The sequence below is a fragment of the Odocoileus virginianus genome, chromosome 10 (genome assembly GCF_023699985.2).
Source record: "Odocoileus virginianus isolate 20LAN1187 ecotype Illinois chromosome 10, Ovbor_1.2, whole genome shotgun sequence".
In the NCBI taxonomy this organism is placed as follows: Eukaryota; Metazoa; Chordata; class Mammalia; order Artiodactyla; family Cervidae; genus Odocoileus; species Odocoileus virginianus.
The window spans coordinates 33,601,534-33,621,221 of NC_069683.1; the positions used below are offsets into that span (position 1 = coordinate 33,601,534).

Consider the following 19,688-nt stretch of genomic DNA (forward strand, 5'->3'; position numbering starts at 1 on the left):
TATGCAAGTACCGAAAGTGGCCTGACCTGGTTTTGGAAGCACTAGGGGAGTGCGTGGTGTCGTCTGTCTTCCTAGCCCGGAAACAAGGCCGGGCGTCCACACCCGCATGGATAGGCAGACCACGCGACTCCGTGGCCCCCCTGCGGAGCGCGGTTCCCCCGCGGGCGCCGAGTGGGCGGGGCCTTGCGGGGCGGGGCCCGGCGAGGTCACGTGACCGCTCGGCCGGCAGGGGAGGCAGAGGCAGAGGGGCGTCAGACGCACCGAGTGGCTGGCGGGGCAGTCGCGACAGCCGGAGGAGCAGCGCCGCAGCCATGGGGAGCTTGAAGGATGAGCTGCTCAAGGGCATCTGGCATGCTTTCACTGCGCTCGACCTGGACCACAGTGGCAAGGTCTCCAAATCCCAACTCAAGGTGGGCACACCCTCTCCCGGACCCCCATTCGCCCCTCCCAGGCGCGCTCTACTATCCCCGGGTGGAAGCGGGCAGGCGGAGGGTGACCACAGGGAGTGGCAGGCCAGAATGTGGCCGAGCGGCCTGCTTGGGGTGGAGGGGGCAGAGACCGGCATTTGGCATTTTTTTGCCTCCTCCTTGTTTTGCGTTAGTTTCCCCAGGGCTCACCTTGAGTAGGGGACCGCGGGGGAGGGGACCCTGAGCGGCGAGCTCGGCTCCCTGTTGGCGCAGGAGGCCGGGAAAGTTTCAGACTCCGCGAGGGCGGTGGGAAGCTCCCTAGGAAACTAATCCAAAGTTTCCTCCTTACTCTGGGAGAGGAAGGGGCTTGCCCAAGGTGACTGGGCAGAGCCCTTCAAGGCGCACGCTCCGCACCGGGGCAGTCCTCAAAACGGCCAGCCGCACCGCTGGCAACCGGGCAGTTCCGAGAAGGGAGGGAGAAGTGCGCCAGCGCCCGGCCCTCGGCGGCCTCCCCTTTTGGGGCGCTGTGGCAATGGGGGACGCTTTCCGATTAGTGAGGAAGACCTGGCGTCCTCAAGTCTGGATCGAGTCCGGAGTGTGCCGAGTCCAGGGTGTGCCGTGTCCCGCAGGAACTTAGTTTCCGGGTGAGGCGCTCTATCTGGCACCCTACAAAATCTTTATTGCGACTGCCAAAGACCCCATCATTAAGAGAGAGTAAGGTATGAATAAAGGAACGCTTGTAAATTGAGTAACCCCAAGCAGGGCAAGTGGCACTTGGCCAGGAGAAATTGGCAGCTTCTTGCAAGTTAAAAAGTATGGAAACAGACAAGAAGAACCATTCATAGGCATTTAAAAATATACACATTTTGGATATGAATGTCTCGTTATCTTAGCCTCTTCTGGGAGTGAATTTCTGAAGATTGAGTTTGCTCTGTATATTTTGTGCAGTCATCAAGAGGTTCTTATGACTAGTGGCTTTTGTGCCAGTAGGACTTAGCATTCTGCCTGTTTTCCTTTCACCCTACTCTTTTTTTCTTATACACAAAATCATAGTCTGGAACAATTCATGGAGATCATCCAGTTAATCTTTATTTGAATAAATTTTTAAAATTAGCAGAGTAAAACTAACTCTTGGTGGATGGTTCTGGGTTTTAAAAATACATGGTGGTGGTGGAGTCGCTCAGTTGTGTCTGACTCTTTGTGACCCCATGGACTGTAGCCCACCAGACTCCTCTGTCCATGGGATTTTCCAGGCAAGAGTACTGGAGTGGGCTGGATTTGTATAACTACTACTAAAATTGGGTTTCTGTCAGTTACATCATCCCCAAAATTTCCTTCATGCTTCTCCCTCTTCCCTAACTGCTGGCAATCAATGATCTGTTCTTAATTGCTATAGTTTTGTCTTTTCCACCGTGTCATAAAAATGGAGTCATAGAGTATGTCACCTTTTGACATTGGCTTCTTTTATTTAGCATATATGCCTTTGAGATTCACTTATGTTGTTGTATCAATAATTCTTTTTGTTGCTAAGCCGTATTCCACTGTATGGATATACCATGGTTAAGGCGTTCACTCTTGAAGAATATTTGTGTTATTTCCAGTTTTTGGTAGTTATGAACAGAGTTGAATTTTACTCTTCACTGTTTTTGCTTTCAATTTACCTATACCACCATGTTTAAAGTGAGTTTCTTTAGATGACATGTAGTTGGTTCTTGGTTTTTTAATCCATTTTGATAATCTGTAATTAAATTGGTGTGTACGGACCAATTACGTTTAACTATTGATGTGGTTCAGTTTAGGGCTAGCATTTTACTATTTGGTTTCTGTTTGTTTCCACTATTGTTTTCATTTTTTTGTCTTCCAGTTGATGGCATTAATGAAATGTTTCCTATTACTTTTGTTGCATACCATTCAGCCTTGTCTTTGTGGTTACTTATGGAAAAGGTGTCTGGAGGATTCTTGACTGCAGACTTGGTGTGTGTGTATGCTAAGTCACTTCCATCATGTTGGCTCTTGACCTCATGGACTGTAGCCCGATAGGCTACAGCCCCTCTCTCCGTGGGATTCTCCAGGCAAGAATACTGGACTAGGTTGCCATGCCCTCCTCCAGGGAATCTTCCCAGTCCAGGAATGGAACCCACTTTTATTACATCTGCTGAATTGGCAGGTCAAGTTCTTAACCCCTGGTGCCACATGGGAAGCCTAGGCAGGAAGTAAATCCCGGTTCATAGCTTTTACCCACAAGATGTTGATAATGCAAATGTGCAGTTGTATTTTGTTGCTTTGTCAGCTTAACTGAGAGATTTGGTGTTCGATTCAGTTCTGTTCATCTTGCCAATGTGTCTGGAATTGGAAATATTAGAAAATTGCTATTTAGTTCTCTCCTTTTTGGAGTTTTGACTCTGTAGGTTGACTCTGGTGGGCTACAGTCCATGGGGTCGCAAAAGAATCAGTTATCCATTGGCTAGGAAGAATTTTTGCCTGAATTTGTTCATTCATTTGTTTTTAAATGACATTTGTGTATACTCTGTGTAAGGTATCATGGTAATGTCATTAAAAAACTAGTATTTTTAGGCTCTTTAAGAGTTATATCTTGGAGGACATATAGAATTGATTTATTAAATAGAAAAAAATTACACATCCAAAATGAGGTTAAAATTTATCACTTTGGAAAACTGTATGGGCATTCTAAAATACCTTTGACGCTTATCTTTTTGAACTACCTTCACAGTTTTTGACGTGAGTGGTGACATTTCATGTGTTATTAGATACTGTGGCTAATTCTAAGGGTAATATGGATAGCGCAGGTGGAGGAGAAAGAAACATCAGTCTTTTCTTTTAAAGAGTTTATATTTTGGTAGGCAAACTAAAAACTTAGGCAGCCATTAGGGAAATCTCTCTCTCTGTCTTTCCGGGTATATATGTAGATTATATTACTCAGAGGGTTACCCTATCCTTAAAAAATGTAAGATCTGAAAAAAAAAAAAGATCTGGTGACAGAGATAAGAACTACAGAAATACTATTGAGAGGAAGATGCTGAATGTGATAGAAGATAAGAGGCCATGAGATTTTAGAGGAAGAGACCAGTAGTTTTTACTGGTGAAATTACTTCATGAAGAAAAACTTTGACGTGACCTCTGAAGAAAGCTAGGGTGTGATTAGGTGGAATGGGGGAGAATCAAGCCCATTCTATTAATTCATTCGGCAGATAGCCTGGTGACTCAGTGGTAAAGAATCTGCCTGCCAATGCAGGAGACAGGGTTCAATCCCCTGAAGAAGGAAATGGCAATCCACTCCAGTATTCTTGCCTGGGAAATCCCATGGACAGAGGAGTCTGGTGGGCTACAGTCCATGGGGTCACAAAAGAATCAGACATGACTTGGCAGCTAAACAACAACAACATTAATTCATTTATTTATTTATTCTTTCAATGGATATCTATTGACTGCTTTTAGCTCTAAGGGATCCATATGAACTACTGCAGGCCACAGAAATTCATCAGGCATTTATGTATAGAGACTTCTGTGTGACTTATTTTGATTGGAGTGTAGGATATGAGTGTGTTTGTGTGTAGGTAGAAGAAAGAGTTTTTTTTTTTTTTTTTTTTAAATTTTTATTAGTTGGAGGCTAATTACTTTACATCATTACAGTAGTTTTTGTTATACATTGATATGAATTAGCCATGGATTTACATGTATTCCCCATCCCAGTCCCCCCTCCCACCTCCCTCTCCACCCAATCCCTCTGGGTCTTCCCAGTGCACCAGGCCCGAGCACTTGTCTCATGTACCCAACCTGAGCTGGTTATCCATTTCACCCTAGATAATATACATGTTTCAATGCTGTTCTCCTGAAACATCCCACCCTCTCCTTCTCCCACAGTCCACAAGTCTGTTCCATACATCTGAGTCTCTTTTTCTGTTTTGCATATAGGGTTATCGTTACCATCTTTCTAAAGTCCATATATATGCGTTAGTATACTGTAATGTTCTTTATCTTTCTGGCTTACTTCGCTCTGTATAATGGGCTCCAGTTTCATCCATCTCATTAGAACTGATTCAAATGAATTCTTTTTAATGGCTGAGTAGTATTCCATGGTGTATATGTACCACAGCTTCCTCATCCATTCGTCTGCTGATGGGCATCTGGGTTGGTTCCATGTCCTGGCTATTATAAACAGTGCTGCGATGAACATTGGGGTGCATGTGGCTCTTTCAGATCTGGTTTCCTTGGTGTATATGCCCAGAAGTGGGATTGCTGGGTCATATGGCAGTTCTATTTCCAGCTTTTTAAGAAATCTCCACACTGTTTTCCATAGTGGCTGTACTAATTTGCATTCCCACCAACAGTGTAAGAGGGTTCCCTTTTCTCCACATCCTCTCCAGCATTTATTGCTTGTAGACTTTTGGATAGCAGCCATCCTGACTGGCGTGTAATGGTACCTCATTGTGGTTTTGATTTGCATTTCTCTGATAATGAGTGATGTTGAGCATCTTTTCATGTGTTTGTTAGCCATCTGTATGTCTTCCTTGGAGAAATGTCTGTTGAGTTCTTTGGCCCATTTTTTGATTGGGTCATTTATTTTTCTGGAACTGAGCTTCAGGAGTTGCTTGTATATTTTTGAGATTAATCCTTTGTCTGTTGCTTCATTTGCTATTATTTTCTCCCAATCTGAGGGCTGTCTTTTCACCTTGCTTATAGTTTCCTTTGTTGTGCAAAAGCTTTTAAGTTTCATTAGGTCCCATTTGTTTATTTTTGCTTTTATTTCTGAAATTCTGGGATGTGGGTCATAGAGGATCCTGCTGTGATTTATGTCGGAGAGAGTTTTGCCTATGTTCTCCTCTAGGAGTCTTATAGTTTCTAACACCATACACAAAAATAAACTCAAAATGGATTAAAGATCTAAATGTAAGACAAGAAAGAGTTTTTGAGGTCCTTGATGGCTGGATGTTTAGCTGGAGGTGATGTTCTTGGAGAAGTGCGGGGCTGCTGGTACAGATCTAGTAGTTGAAGCATGGGAAGAGGAGAGAAATTCAACCATGGCCTTGGAGAGCGGCTAGAGTAGATGGAAGAAAAGAAGCCAGGGGACCAGAAGTGAGATGTAAGGACCACTTTGGGACAACATTGATGCTGAGGGAGAAGGGATTTTTCAAAGAAGACGTAGTCTGTTATCTTTGAGAATTTATTATTATGTATATATATTTGGAGATTGTAAAATAATGACTGATTTTTCCCAGCTGTAGGTCATAAACTACATATTTCTTCTTTTCTGAAGGGAAGTTGTGAAGTTTTCCTTCTTTTTTAAAAATAATTTTATGTATTTATCTTTGACTGTTCTGGGTCTTCGTTCCCATGTGGGCTTTTCTCTGGTTGCGGCGAGTGGGGGCTGCTCTTCATTACGGCGTGCAGGCTTCTCATTGCAGTGGTTTCCCGTGTTGTGGAGCACAGGCCCTAGGGGGTGTGGACTTCAGTAGTAGTGGCCCTGGGGCTCTAGGGCCCGGGCTCAGTAATTGTGGCGCTTGGGCTTAGCTGCTGTGCGGCATGTGGGCTCTTCCTGAATCAGGGATCGAACCCGTGTCTCCTGCATTGGCAGGTGGACTCTCTACCACTGAGCCACCAGGAAGCCTGAGTTGTGAAAAGTTTGGAGTATTGGCATTATCTTGGGAATAAAGTCATCTTTTACTTCTAAGGAGATTACTTTGTAGTATAGTTCTCATTTAGATAAATGTGTTTGGGTCTCTGCTATAATTAATAAGTGTTTTACTTGAGGGACCCCAGTTTAGTACAAAAAGCTTATTTTTTTTTAATTTATTTTTTTATTGAAGGGTAATTGCTTTACAGAATTTTGTTGTTTTCTGTCAAACCTCAACATGAATCATCCATAGGTATACATATATCCTCTCCCTTTTTAACCTCCCTTCCATCTCCCCCACCATCCCACCCCTCTAGATTGATACAGAGCCCCTGTTTGAGTTTCCTGAGCCAGGCAGCAAATTCCTGTTGGCTATGTATTTTACATATGGTAATGTAAGTTTTCATGTTAACTCTTTCCATACATCTCACCTTCTCCTCCCCTCTCCCCGTGTCCATAAGTCTATTCCCTAGGTCTGTTTCTCCATTGCTGCCCTGTAAATAAATTCTTAGTACCATTTTTCTAGATTCTGTATATATGCATTAGAATATGATATTTATCTTTCTCTTTCTGACTTACTTCACTCTGTATGATAGCTTCTAGATTCATCACCCTCATCAGAATTGACTCAAATGTATTCCTTTTTATGGCTGAGTAATATTCCAATGTGTATATGTACCACAACTTCTTTATCCATTCATCTGTCGATGAACAGGTTGCTTCCATGTTCTAGCTATTGTAAATAGTGCTGCAATGAACAATGGGATACATGTGTCTTTTTCCATTTTGGTTTCCTCAGGGTATATGAGGAGTATATAGGAATGGGTATATAGGAGTGGGATTGCTGGGTCATATGGTGGTTTTATTCCTAGTTTTTAAAGAAATCTCCATACCATCTTCCATAGTGGCTATATCAATTTACATTCCCACAAACAGTGCAAGAGCATTCCCTTTTCTCCATACCCTCTACAACATTTATTGTTTGTAGACTTTTTGATGATGGCCATTCTGACTGGTGTGAGGTGATATCTCATTGTAGTTTTGATTTGCATTTCTCTGATAATGAGCAATGCTGAGCATCTTTTCATGTGTGTGTTAGCCATCTTTTTGTCTTTTTTGGAGAAATGTCTGTTTAAGTCTTTTCCCCTCTTTTTGATTGGATTGTATGTTTTTCTGGCATTGAGTTGGATGAGCTGCTTGTATATTTTGGAAATTAATCCTTTGTCAGTTGTTTCATTTATTATTATTTTCTCAAAAACTAATTTTTAAAAAAAATTTTAAGTTTTAAAAAATTTACTTTATTGAAGTATAGTTGATTTAAAATGTTTTAATTTCTGTGTACACCAAAGTAATTCAGTTATACATATACATATGTGTATACACACACACACACACACACACACACACACACACACCTTCTTTTTCATATTCTTTTCTATTATGGTTTATCACAGGATATTGAATATAGTTCTCTGGACAGTAGGGCCTTACTGTTTATCTGTCCTATATATAATACTTTGTGTCTGCTAATCATGAACTCCCAATCTATCCGTCTCCCACATCCTCTCCCTGTTGACAGCCTCAAGTCAAAAAGCTTATTTTTGACACCTAAATTTTACTGTTAAATAATAGTCTGCTTTTGAGTAAAATAAAAATTACTATCTGTAGAAATTTTGAAACTTAAAATCTAAAAAAAATTAACTTAAGAAAGATATTTGTTGAGGCAAACATAGTTTCATTAAACTTATCAATAAGATAAAAATATAGAAAGAATTTAGAAACTACTTGGACTTACATAAGCTACTATAGAAGCAGATGTTGAGTGGTCCTCTAGTCACAGTGATGTTTCTTGTTAAACCCACCCCACCCCCTCCATGCCTTCACGCCCTCCCACAAATAGGGAACCAACTCTGCCTCATTCCTTACCTTGAGTCTTTTTCCGTCTTCCTCCCACCACTTCCTGTTATCCCTCTAGCTTCTTGCTGGCAATCTCTGCACCCTCTGCAGGTGACTCTTTGGCTCCAGTTGTGGCATTTCTGGCTCCCCACCTGAGTTGTACCTGTATATATCTTCACCTCCATAGTCAGCCTATGTACCCCTGTAGAAGTCATCAGTTATATTAGCTTGATTTGTAATTGCAGTGTTGCAAGGCAACTCATTTTTAAAATTGTCGTTGGTTTGCAGTCTTTTTCAGGCTGGAATACAGAGGGATACTAAACTAAGTTACCGTTGTAAGTTAAGCTTGTTCTGATTGTGTAGAGATCTGCTTTTCAGCTGTGAAAGTAGATAGCAGTAGACTAATGGTGGGAAAGAAATCTCAGAAACACATTCTTTACTTGCTTTTATACTTGTATTCATGAACAGTCCTTCCTTAGAACAAATTGTAGTTTATTGTATGCAATTTTAGTATAGTCTGTGATAACTGATGAGAGGTTAAAAACAGAGAGATTTTGATGGAAATTTTTCTGTATAGGAAGATCTATACATACAGGTGGCTGAGTAAACATTATTGAGCTTAATGTTTCAGAAATTTTTTTCACCAGTTTTTCCCTTGGTTTTGATTGTGCTCTTCTTTTGTCTGTTGTTGTTTTTTAAGGAGGGACATTTGTGTGTAGATACTGTATTTTAGGAAACTTTATTAATGTGGCATCTGAAGCAGACATTGTTACTTTTAGGTTATGTAAATTTCTAAAAATCATGAGGGAAAAAGATATTGGGCATATTATTCGAAGGAGAGGCAGCAATTATTTTCCTCTCCACTGGTGTTTAATTGAACTTATGTATTTATGGCTGTGCTGGGTCTTTGATGCTGAGCGTGGGTTTTCTCTGGTTGCAGCGAGCAGGGGCTACCCCCCTGTTGCGGTGCACAGGCTTCTCATCGCGGTAGCTTTTCTTCTTGCAGAGCATGGGTTCTGGGGGTGCCCAGGCTTTAGTCGCTGCAGCTGTCGGGCTCTGCAGTACAGACTCAGTAGTTGTGGTGAACAGGCTGAGTTGCTGTGCAGCGTGTGGGGTCTTCCCAGATCAGGGATGGAACCAGTATCCCCTGCATTGCAGGCCGACTCTTAACCACTGGACCCCAGCAGAGCACTCCACTGATATTTAAAAAATATCTTCAGATGACTTAGAATTTCAATGGTCTTGCAGAAAGATACTAAATCTCCAGTGTTACTTAGTGGAGATTCTTGGAATTCTAATACATGCAATGCTAAGAAGATGAAAAGATGAAGCCTATCATTTAAAAAATGTAAACCAAAAAAACCCTTTTTGAGTAGCTCCTATATATACATGGTGTAAAATTCATAATTTTCAAAAGAGCATTTAGGACAGTGAAAAGTATCATCTATACCCTGGCCCACGCTAGTTATCTACCCTCAAGGTAACCATTGTTACTGATTTTTTTTAATATTCCTTCTAGAAATCTAAATGTACCTTAAAATTGAACTCTCCTACACTGGTGGTGGGAATGTAAATTGGTGCAGCCACTATGCAGAACAGTATAGAGGTTCATTAAAAAACTAAAAATAGAATTGCCATATCCAACAATCTCACACCTGGGCATTTATCTGGAGAAAGCTATAATTAAAAGAGATACATGCATCTCAGTGTTCACTGAAGCACTATTTACAATGAATGGATAAAGAAGATATATATATATATATATATGTATCACAATGGAATATTACCTAGACATAAAGAAGAATGAAATAATATCCATAGGAAATAAATTTCCACATTGCAAACAAATTTATGGTTGCCAAAGGGGAAGGGGGGAGGAAAGGATAAATTAGGAGTTTGGAATTAACATCTATATACTACTATATTGAAGACAGATAACTAACAAGGACCTTCTGTATAGCACAGGGAACTATACTCAGTACTTTGTAGTAATCTATAAGAGAAAAAAATCTGAAAAAGAATATATGTACACCCCCCTCCACATATATGTGTACCTGGATTACTTTGCTGAACACCTGAAACTAGCAGAACATTATAAATCAACTATACTTCAGTAAAAAAAGTTCCTTAAAGTTATAACTTTTACTGTTATTAGTAAATGTTGTTTTCTTAATTATAGTAAAATCTAGTGGTATTTTTGCAGTGTCTATTATGATTTTACTTTATAATTATGGTTGCAGTGTGAATTACCTGTCAGTGCTGAAAATATCTTGAAATAAGCTTATTGTCTCTGCACTTTTATCCTGTTGTTTTTAGAAACACAGGATTTTGTTTTGTTTTAAATTGTGCCCTTTTGGGGCAAAAGAGCTCACAACTAGTGAGAATCTAAATGAAAACACTTTGAGGAGCAACATGAATACTTTGAATCTTTATTCATTTCTCAATGATAGATTTTCAACTAAATGTTTTTAAATTTTGGCCGTGCAGTTGTTTGCATTTCTTGTGAATAATGTCATGTGTTTTGTTCCCATGTAGGCACTTAGACTCAACAAATTTTAATCTTGCTAGTTTCAGAAGTAATTGAGCCAGGCCAGCAATCTGTTGAAAATATAAAGAAAGCAAGTTGCAGTAAAGAGCTTTCATTGTGTGAAACACAATGTAAAAGATTTGGTTAATTCTTGTGAATTTGGCATGTGTAAGTATTCCCTCTCTAATCTTTAGTGTTATGTTTCTGTTAACCCCTGTGGTTAAAGCTGTTTCTGTTCTAAAAATCTAATTAAAAAAAAAAAAAAATCCCCATTTAGAGGACCAGGGCATGACTCATGAGTGAGCCTGTGAAAGTCTGTAAATATTTTTTTGTATCTCACCAAAATGAAACAATAAAGACAGCTTTCCAAATAAAGAGCTTGTAAGAGACATGTCAAAATCTTAAAATGGTAATAATGGATTTTAGATTATTTCCTTTTTCCACTTGCTAGAAACTTTTCAGTAAGATTGGAAGTTTTTGTTTTATTGGAATACATGTAAGCTTTTGCTTTATCGAGGATAGTATGCAGTCTGTGAGGTATTTTTTTAAGTGTGACCTTCCATCTTAATAGCCAGCGCATTTCTAATCTTATGACTCAGTGACTCTTAACCTTCCTGGTCCCCATTTTGTATTTCCTTTGGGGTCTTTCCGCAGTCCCACAGGTACATAGTAACTGGAAGCTAGAGACGGAAGAGGCTTTGAATGACCTTTTCTCACTTACACAGTTTGCCCTCTCATTTTCCCCCAGTAGGAGGGCTGCTGTAATCCCTCCATGACTGTTAGCGCATTGGAATCCAGATACTCCCAGCTTTTCTCAGTTCCTCTGACGTGTGTCCCTGTTCCCGTCCTGAGCCTTTGGCTCAGTTTCCTTTATGTTCCCCAAGGCTTCATTTCATGAATCTGTTTTTCTGCTCTGCTCTCTGCTTTATTTACTTCTCATTCTACCTTCAGATTCCTTCTTTTTTTTTTTTTTTTTAACCCCAATCTGTGTCTACTTGAAACTGCTGTTTGCTGTTTTTAGTTGCTAAGTTGTATCTGGCTCTTTGCAACCCCATGGACTGCTGTTTTCAGAGATTAGGGTTTTAATTGTGGAAAAACATTTGGGAGTAAATCTGCATATAGTCAGATTTTATGTAAGGAGATCTTACAGTTAGGAAGAGATTTCTGCACTATTGGAAAAACTAATTTTTTCATCTCAAGGTTCTTCTCTGTCTTCTCTACCTTTTGCTTCTTTAGGAATTATTAGCTTTACAACTACCAGGAGAGTGTTATTACGTGGCCCTGGTACCAACCAGAAGTGCAGCGGTTAGGATGAAAGCTGTTCTGCCAGGTGGACAACGTTGAGGGTATTATTTTTCACTGGATAGGCAGCTCTGGGAGGATGGAGCACTGTCTACCTTACCAGGCGGCACATCTCCATCAGTTCTTTTAGTTCATAAGATATTTGATGTCTCGGCCAGGTGCTGTTTCCTTGGAGTGAGAGCAGGAGCTGGTGGGCAACTGACTTAACTCTCGTGACTCCCTTCAGTGATGATTTGAGAAGATACTGTTAGATAATGGGACACCGGCTTCCCAAGTGGCACATTGGTAAAGAATCCGCCTGCCAGTGCAGAAGATACAGGAGACTCAGGTTCGCTCTTTGGGTTGGGAATATCCCCTGCAGTACGAAATGGCAATCCACTCCAGTATTCTTGCTGGGAAAATTGCGTGGACAGAGGAGCCTGGTGGGCTACAGCCCATGGCATTGCAAAGAGTCGGAGATGACTGAGCACTCATGAATGCGTGCAGTGGACCACCAGGGTGTTAGTAGATCAGACTAGTTGAAATTCTGAAGTTCTTCACTGGGATGATTTTGGGGAATTTGCTTTGCTCATTGTATTTTAAGTGTATGTGTGCTCAGTCCTGTCCAACTCTTTGCGACCCTGTATACTATAGCCTGCTAGGCTCCTCTGTCCTTGCAATTGTCCCGGCAAGAATACTGGAGTGGGTTGCCATTTCCTACTCCAAGGGATCTTCCTGACCCAGAGATCGAACCTGAGTCTCCTGCATTGGCAGGTGGATTCTTTACCACTGTGCCACCTGGGATCTGTTCAATGGGAATAAGAAGACATTTAAACAACATACTTGACTGAATAGATGAAGCTCACAGCCTTTATGTGTGACAACAGGACATTTACTAGCCAACTATTTCTAACCACACACTGATGTTGAAGAAAACTAGTCTACAAAGCAGCATATAAATTTGAAGGTTTTAATCTATACCTTTTGCTTGGACTCTGGGGAAGTAAAAATTATACAACATTGCCCCTTACATTGAGAAGCATGTGGTTTAGTAAAGAAGACAATACATGAAATGACTACAACAAGTTAATATATAAGCCAGTTCTACAAGTGTGGGAAATGAGAACTATGGAATATGATGTCCAGTACATTAGCTGTTAACCACATTTGGCTATTGAGCATTGAAAAAGCAGCTAGTCCCAATTGAGAAGTGCGGTAAATATAAAATATACACTGGATTTCAGAGACTTAGTACAGTAATGTAAGATATCTCTTTAAAAGGCTTAAAAACATTGATTACATGTTGTAGTTACAATATTTTGGATATATTAGTAAATTTAATTTTACCTTTTTTTTTACCTTTTGCATTTTTTTACATTTTAAAAATGTAGCTACTAAAACTTTTAAATTCCATTTGTAGTTTGCATTCTGTTTCAGATGGAGCTGCTGTAGGAGTTTAAAAGAAATAGAGAAAAAGATGTACACAGTTGTAGACAGAAAACATTTCATGGAAGAGAGAGACTGTCAGCTGCTTCTGGAGGGAGTGGGGCAGATCTTGTCCAGTATAGTGAGAGAAAGATGGCAGTTATGGTGGTGGCACAGTGCATGAGAGCAAGAGCTGAAACTTGCAGTATTGTGAGCGATAAGGAAATACTTTGAGTAGGCATGGTGGAAAATCAGGATTTAAAGGGAGGTGGGAATACATTTTAGATGATTTTGTTCTTGTACAGAATAAATGATTAATGTGTATTTGTTGACTGTGTTAGAATGAGTAGTTTAGAACTGATCCTGTAAAGAGGGGAAGTTATTAAAATTTGGAGGGTAGATATACAACAGAGAGAGTTCTGAGATTCTTCTAAAGATGTGGGTGTGATGATATGAGGTGAGAGGCTGGACATGGGGAGACCGAGTGAGGGACTGCTGTAAAGATTGATGTGTGCTAGACTGGGGTGGTGGCTGTGGGAATCAAAACCGACACGCTCCCTACTCTCATGGAGACTTCAAGCTCCATACGTTCAAGTGAGCGAATCAGCAAACTGACAGTGCGAATATAATGAGATAAAGAAAGTACACAGTGCTGGGAAACAGAGAGGAAGGGAACTACTTAGCTGTGGTGAGGATTGGAGGTACTGGGTCAGAGAGTGCTTCGAAAGCAATAGTTGGTTGTCGTTGACCTTAAGGAATGTGTGAAGCTCCTCAGTAAGCACACTCGTGGTGAAAGATTTGGAAAGTAAATCCCTTGGAGACAGAGGAAAAAGTGTCAGGAGAGAGACAGCACTGTTTAGGGAATCAGGAGACCGGTCTCTGCATTTTATTTGTGTGTGACCCTGGAAGGTTTCTTCTTCCCGGGCTTCATCTTGCCCATTTGTGAAATATGGAATAGCAGACAAGATCTTCAAGTCTTAGCCTTCTAATTGAACTTCGTCAGCTTGATGCGTTTACCACGTCATATCCTGATGAGTGGGTCTGTTAGGGCCTCAGAAGGGAGAATGGGACTGGCTGCTGAGAGCAGGAAGCCTTTGTTCCCCCAGCCTCACCTTCTCTGGTTAGTCTTTCACCAACAGAGAGGCACGATCTGTTGGTGAGAAGAGGAATTGACCCTGGGGAGGGGATTGAATTGGATCCAGAAATAGGACAAACTATATAAAAAAGTACAAGAGGAGAGTCCATAATTTTGTTGTTAAGGGAATGGTGGTACCACAGTCAGAATCAGGGTGGGAAACCTTTTCTGCGGAGAAAGATAATGAACTCTCCTTTGGATTTTTTGGATTGAGACAAATTTAGCCTGGAAATCTTTAATATTAGTAATATAAATCAGAGCTCAGTTGAGAGGTCAGGACTAGAAAGGGATCTGGGAGCCATTAAGGTGACTTGTTGTTATCAGAGTTAACGCACTTTTTAAGAACTAGGGGCTCAAAATTGGACTTTGGAAAATGTCCAGAATGGGAGAATATAGGGTGAGGGAAGTGAACCCATAAAGGTAGAGCTAGTATGTCATGGGACCAAGAAAGTCTTAAATGGAGAGGATGATCCAGACTGCCAGAAACTTGGGAGAGTGAGTTGTTTAGAAGATATCTGACCCAGGTTGGGTTCTCCAGGAAGCAGATGTTGAGACAGAGCTGGAAGTGCGGAAGGGTTATTGGGGAGAAACGTGTGGGGGAGAAAAAGAGGAAGCAGGATTGGGAAAAGGAGCTGTCAATCTAGGACGCAGACTTGACAAAGCCTAGGAGCTCTGGAGCAACGATGGCCCCTTGGGGGATGCCCACACCGGGGAGAAATGATGTCACCACCTTGCTCAGTCTTTGGCTGAGGTGGACCCTGGAGGTACTAGTAGCTGGTGGCTCAGCTAAGCTCAGCTACTGCTTGTAGCCGGGCCTCAGTTCCTTTCTTGAGTGCTGCAGCTTGTGTCTGCCACAGAGTCTTTTTGAGAAAGCAATTTCATGACCTTGATAGGGATAGAAAGAAGCCATATTATAGTGACTAGAGGGGACAAGGAACCAGAGTGGTCAGAGGATGGGGCGGGCAGCAGAGGTGAACCCTCAGATTGTGATCTTTGTCATCACCTTGAGTGTACACTATGGCTTCAGATCCTTTGGAGAAGAGCATACTAAATTAAACTACCTGGTTTCTCTCTCTTCTACTGTACAGTTCTATCTCATACACTTGTTAATTTCTCTTCAGTCCTTTCCTCAAAAATCTTTCCTGGAATTTAGAGAAACTGGATTGCTTTACTAGGTCTCAGGTCAGATGAGTAATGTCTGCTAATTCTGGGAGTGTTAGTGACTAATAGAGGTATTGTATAGAGTTTTTTTTTTTAAACTTCAAAAATTATCTGAATTAGAGATTCCAATTAAACAAAAATTCTTTCTGGAAAGAATATGCTGGTAGTTTAGTGAAATACATTAAAGAAACCCACATCTAGATTAAGGTGATAGAAAAGCAAACTAAATGAAACCAAACCAAAAATATAAATAAAGAAAATTCTTAAATGGGACTCATTTAGCAAACATTTGTAAGCATCAGACACTGTCTTCTCGGCATTTCATTAGGTTTTAGTATTGCAGGATAGGTAGACTATAGCCCCTCTCTTTAAGGAGTTTACAGAGTAGTGGGAGAAATAGATAGAGGCTTACTTCTTATACAAGAATTATCTTCTTACAGACATTTGTTTATGCTGTGATCCAGTGGGAGGCTGGAATCTAAGGAGGCTGCTCAAATAGGGAGACTGTTGCCCACAGTGGCTTCTTCAAGAGGCATGGCAAAGCATAGTTCTTTATGGATGACTAAAGTGAGTTAATTTCATCAACTTTATAGTCATACAGTGATGTCTTCATATAATTTTATTGGTGCTTTCTAGCTGGAATTTTTAAAAATTCATTTAACATTAATAATTTTACATAAATATATTTAAAGTTTACATAAATATAAAAGCTTCGCCTTTTCTCATTTTAAAGATAGTACATAGAATATTCAAACAATACCTTAAGGTATAGAGACAAAGATAAAAGCACCCAGAATTCTACCACTAATGACAGAAGCAGTTAACTTTGCAGTGGTTATCCTTTTAACATTTCTTCGTCCCTCCCTATCGTTCCTCCATGTCCCTTACTGCCTACAAGCATATACGTGCATGCACACATGTGCATATACATATATATTCTTTTATGTAAATAGGATCCTATTTCATATGCTTTTGTAACCTGTTTTCTTAATCAGTGTGTTAGGGTCATGTTTCCATGTCAGTGCACATAGACACAGACACCATCATTCTTTATAATGGCTATGAGCTATTTTACTGTGTTGATGAGTCATACTTTATTTAACTGCTTTACTGCTCACAGATATTTGAGATGTTTTGGTGGTTTCAGCCAGGGATGCTGTGAAACTTCCTACAGTGCATAGGACACTTCTCCCTGCTCCCCAACAAAGAGTTATCTGGTCTAACCTGTCAGTAGTGGTGGAGAAACTTGCTCTATACCTTCTCTGGTATTGGATGTTGGCAATATTTACTCTCCTGTGTCTGCTTAAATGCCAGGAGTTGCTTTTCAGGTGAAAAAGTAGTTGCTTTTTTAATGTGCATTATGTTGATTACCACTGCAGTAAAGCATCTTTTCCGATATTTGTTAGTCATTAGCTGCTTTTGTGAATTTTCTGTTCATGTCTGTTGTCTGTTTTTAAAATTAGGTGTTTATTTCATACTTAATAATTTCTAGGAGTAATTTGAGTATTGGAGCTATTAGCCTTTTTTGTTCATGGTGTCTCTTTTTAAAGGGAAATTTAAGAACTTTTGTGTGGTCAGATTTACCAGTATTTTCTTTCAGATTTCTGAAGAGGGCCAAGTTAGTGAACTACCCAAAATAACTTTTTAAAGATAGTCTATTTAAAATGTAACCCAATGGCATATACTGTAGTTTATTGTTGTTGTTTAGTTGCTGAATCATATCTGACTCTTTAGCAACCCTGTGCACTGTAGCCTACCAGGCTTCTCTGTCCGTGGGATTTCCCAGGCAGAAATACTGGAGTGGCTTGCCATTTCCTTCTTCAGGGGATCTTCCTGACCCAGGGATTGAACCTGTGTCTCCTGCATTGGCAGGGGGATTCTTCGCCACTGAGCCCCCTGGGAAACCCATGCTGTGTGTAGTTTAATGGCCTGTGTTCTGTGGACAGCATTGCAACAGGTGATTTTGAGTTAGCTCTCTTGCCTTAGTGTCTCTGTGAGTGTTATATTTCTACTGAGTCCTCCCTTAACCCTCTGCTAGTCACTGTAAGGATATGGAAGAACAGTTTTAGGCAGGGTTTCCTCCCTCTCTGAGCCACAGTTAGGTATTTGAGATATTGCTAGTGTATGAAGCAGAATTCACATATGTGCTAAATAGGAGTTCAGTGGACAGAGGGGGCAGTGAAGGGTTCCTGGAGTTCATGAAGAGTGACCGAGTCTTGAATGATGTGACTAGGTAACAGAGAACGTTTCTAGAGCAGGACTTGATTGTGGGACAGGCAGTTAGGAGAGATGGGTTCTTGCTTCCGATTTGTTACTCATCAGTTCAGTTCAGTTCAGTTCAGTCGCTCAGTCATGTCCGACTCTTTGAGACCCCATGGACTGCAGCATGCCAGGCCTCCCTGTTCATCACCAACTCCCAGAGTTTACTCAAACTCATGGCCATTGAGTCGGTGATGCCATCCAACCATCTCATCCTCTGTCGTCCTCTTCTCCTCCTGCCTTCAATCTTTCCCAGCATCAGGGTCTTTTCAAATGAGTCAGCTCTTCGCATCAGGTGGCCAAAGTATTGGAGTTTCAGCTTTAGCATCAGTCCTTCCAATGAATATTCAGGACTGATTTCCTTTAGGATGGACTAGTTGGATCTCCTTGCAGTTCAAGGGACTCTCAAGAGTCTTTTCCAACACCACAGTTCAAAAACATCAATTCTTCAGCACTCAGCTTTCTTTATAGTCCAACTCTCACATCCATACATGGCTACTAGAAAAACCACAGCTTTGACGAGATGGACCTTTGTTGCCAAAGTAATTTCTCTGCTTGTTAATATGCTGTCTAGGTTGGTCATAACTTTTCTTCCAAGGAGCAAGCATCTTTTAATTTCATGGTTGCAGTCACCATCTGCAGTGATTTTGGAGCCCCAAAAAATAAAGTCTGTCACTGTTTCCCCATCTATTTGCCATGAAGTGATAGGACCAGATGCCATGATCTTAGTTTTCTGAATGCTGAGCTTTAAGCCAGTTTTTTCACTCTCCTCTTTCACTTTCATCAAGAGGCTCTTTAGTTCTTCTTCACTTTCTGCCATGAGGGTGGTGTCATCTGCATATCTGAGGTTATTGATATTTCTCCCTGCAACCTTGATTCCAGCTTGTGCTTCTTCCAGCCCAGCATTTCTCATGATGTACTCTGCATATAAGTTAAATAAGCAGGGTGACAATATACAGCCTTGACGTACTCCTTTCCCTATTTGGAGCCAGTCTGTTGTTCTGTGTCCAGTTCTAAATCTTGCTTCCTGACCTGCAGCAGTGTGTGTGGCTTAGACAAGTCTCAGGCCTCAGTCTTTTTATCAATGAAATAAGGAGTTAGGAATATTTCCTAAGATTGTTATCATTGTTAAACTTATTATGGTTTTACTGTCAAAGGAGAATTTTTAGAAGGAATTTGTTCAGCATTTATTGAATGCCTTCTGCATTTTGAGTAGCATGCTTGGTACTGTGGGAATGCAAGGGTGGGTAAGACATGGACCTTTCAGAAATTTAGTCTTATGGGAGAGAATAAGTCTTGTGCAGGAGTGTAAAATAAGAAATACAGAGTGCATGGGAACTGCAGAATGGGGAAGGCCATCTTGGTTTTGGGCGGCAGAGGCCTTAGAAAGGGATGGCATTTATGTTAGGTAGAGACGGAGGTGTCGGGGTGGTTGCAGCAGCGGCCTGGAGGGCCTGGAGGTGATACAGGGCCTGCCTGAAGTGCTGGACTCAGTCGCTTCGGTTGTGTCCGACTCTTTTGCGACCCCATGGACCGTAACCTGCCAGGCCCCTCTGTCCATGGAATTTTCCCGGCAAGAACACTGGAGTGGGTAGCCTTGCTCTCCAGGGGGTCTTCCGGATGCCGCGGTTGACCATGAGTGTCTGCCGAGCCTCCAGCCCGGCAGGCGGTTCTTTACTGCTGAGCCCGCCCCTAAGGTGTCCAGAGCCTCCAGCCCTGCAGGCGGGTTCTTTACTGCTGAGCCCGCCCCCAGCCTCCAGCCCTGCAGGCGGTTCTTTACTGCTGAGCCCGCCCCTAAGGTGTCCTGAGCCTCCAGCCCTGCAGGCGGTTCTTTACTGCTGAGCCCGCCCCTAAGGTGTCCTGAGCCTCCAGCCCTGCAGGCGGTTCTTTACTGCTGAGCCCGCCCCCAGCCTCCAGCCCTGCAGGCGGGTTCTTTACTGCTGAGCCCGCCCCTGAGGTGTCCCG

At 41.5% G+C, this 19,688-nt stretch overlaps 1 protein-coding gene across 3 annotated transcripts in view; it reads left to right on the top strand.

The window, feature by feature from the left end:
* The first annotated feature begins 229 nt into the window (after positions 1–229).
* SWAP70 (switching B cell complex subunit SWAP70) overlaps positions 230–19,688 on the top strand; it is a 77,164-nt gene continuing 57,705 nt past the window's right edge. For 2 of the 3 annotated variants that reach the window (XM_020874458.2, XM_070473376.1), the window contains exon 1: positions 230–410. In XM_020874458.2, the coding sequence (XP_020730117.2) occupies positions 312–410 (99 nt within the window). In that variant the 5' untranslated portion in view covers positions 230–311. Of the gene's footprint in view, positions 411–15,937; positions 16,032–19,688 lie in introns of those variants that run through there. The other variant, XM_020874459.2, reaches the window with a different exon arrangement.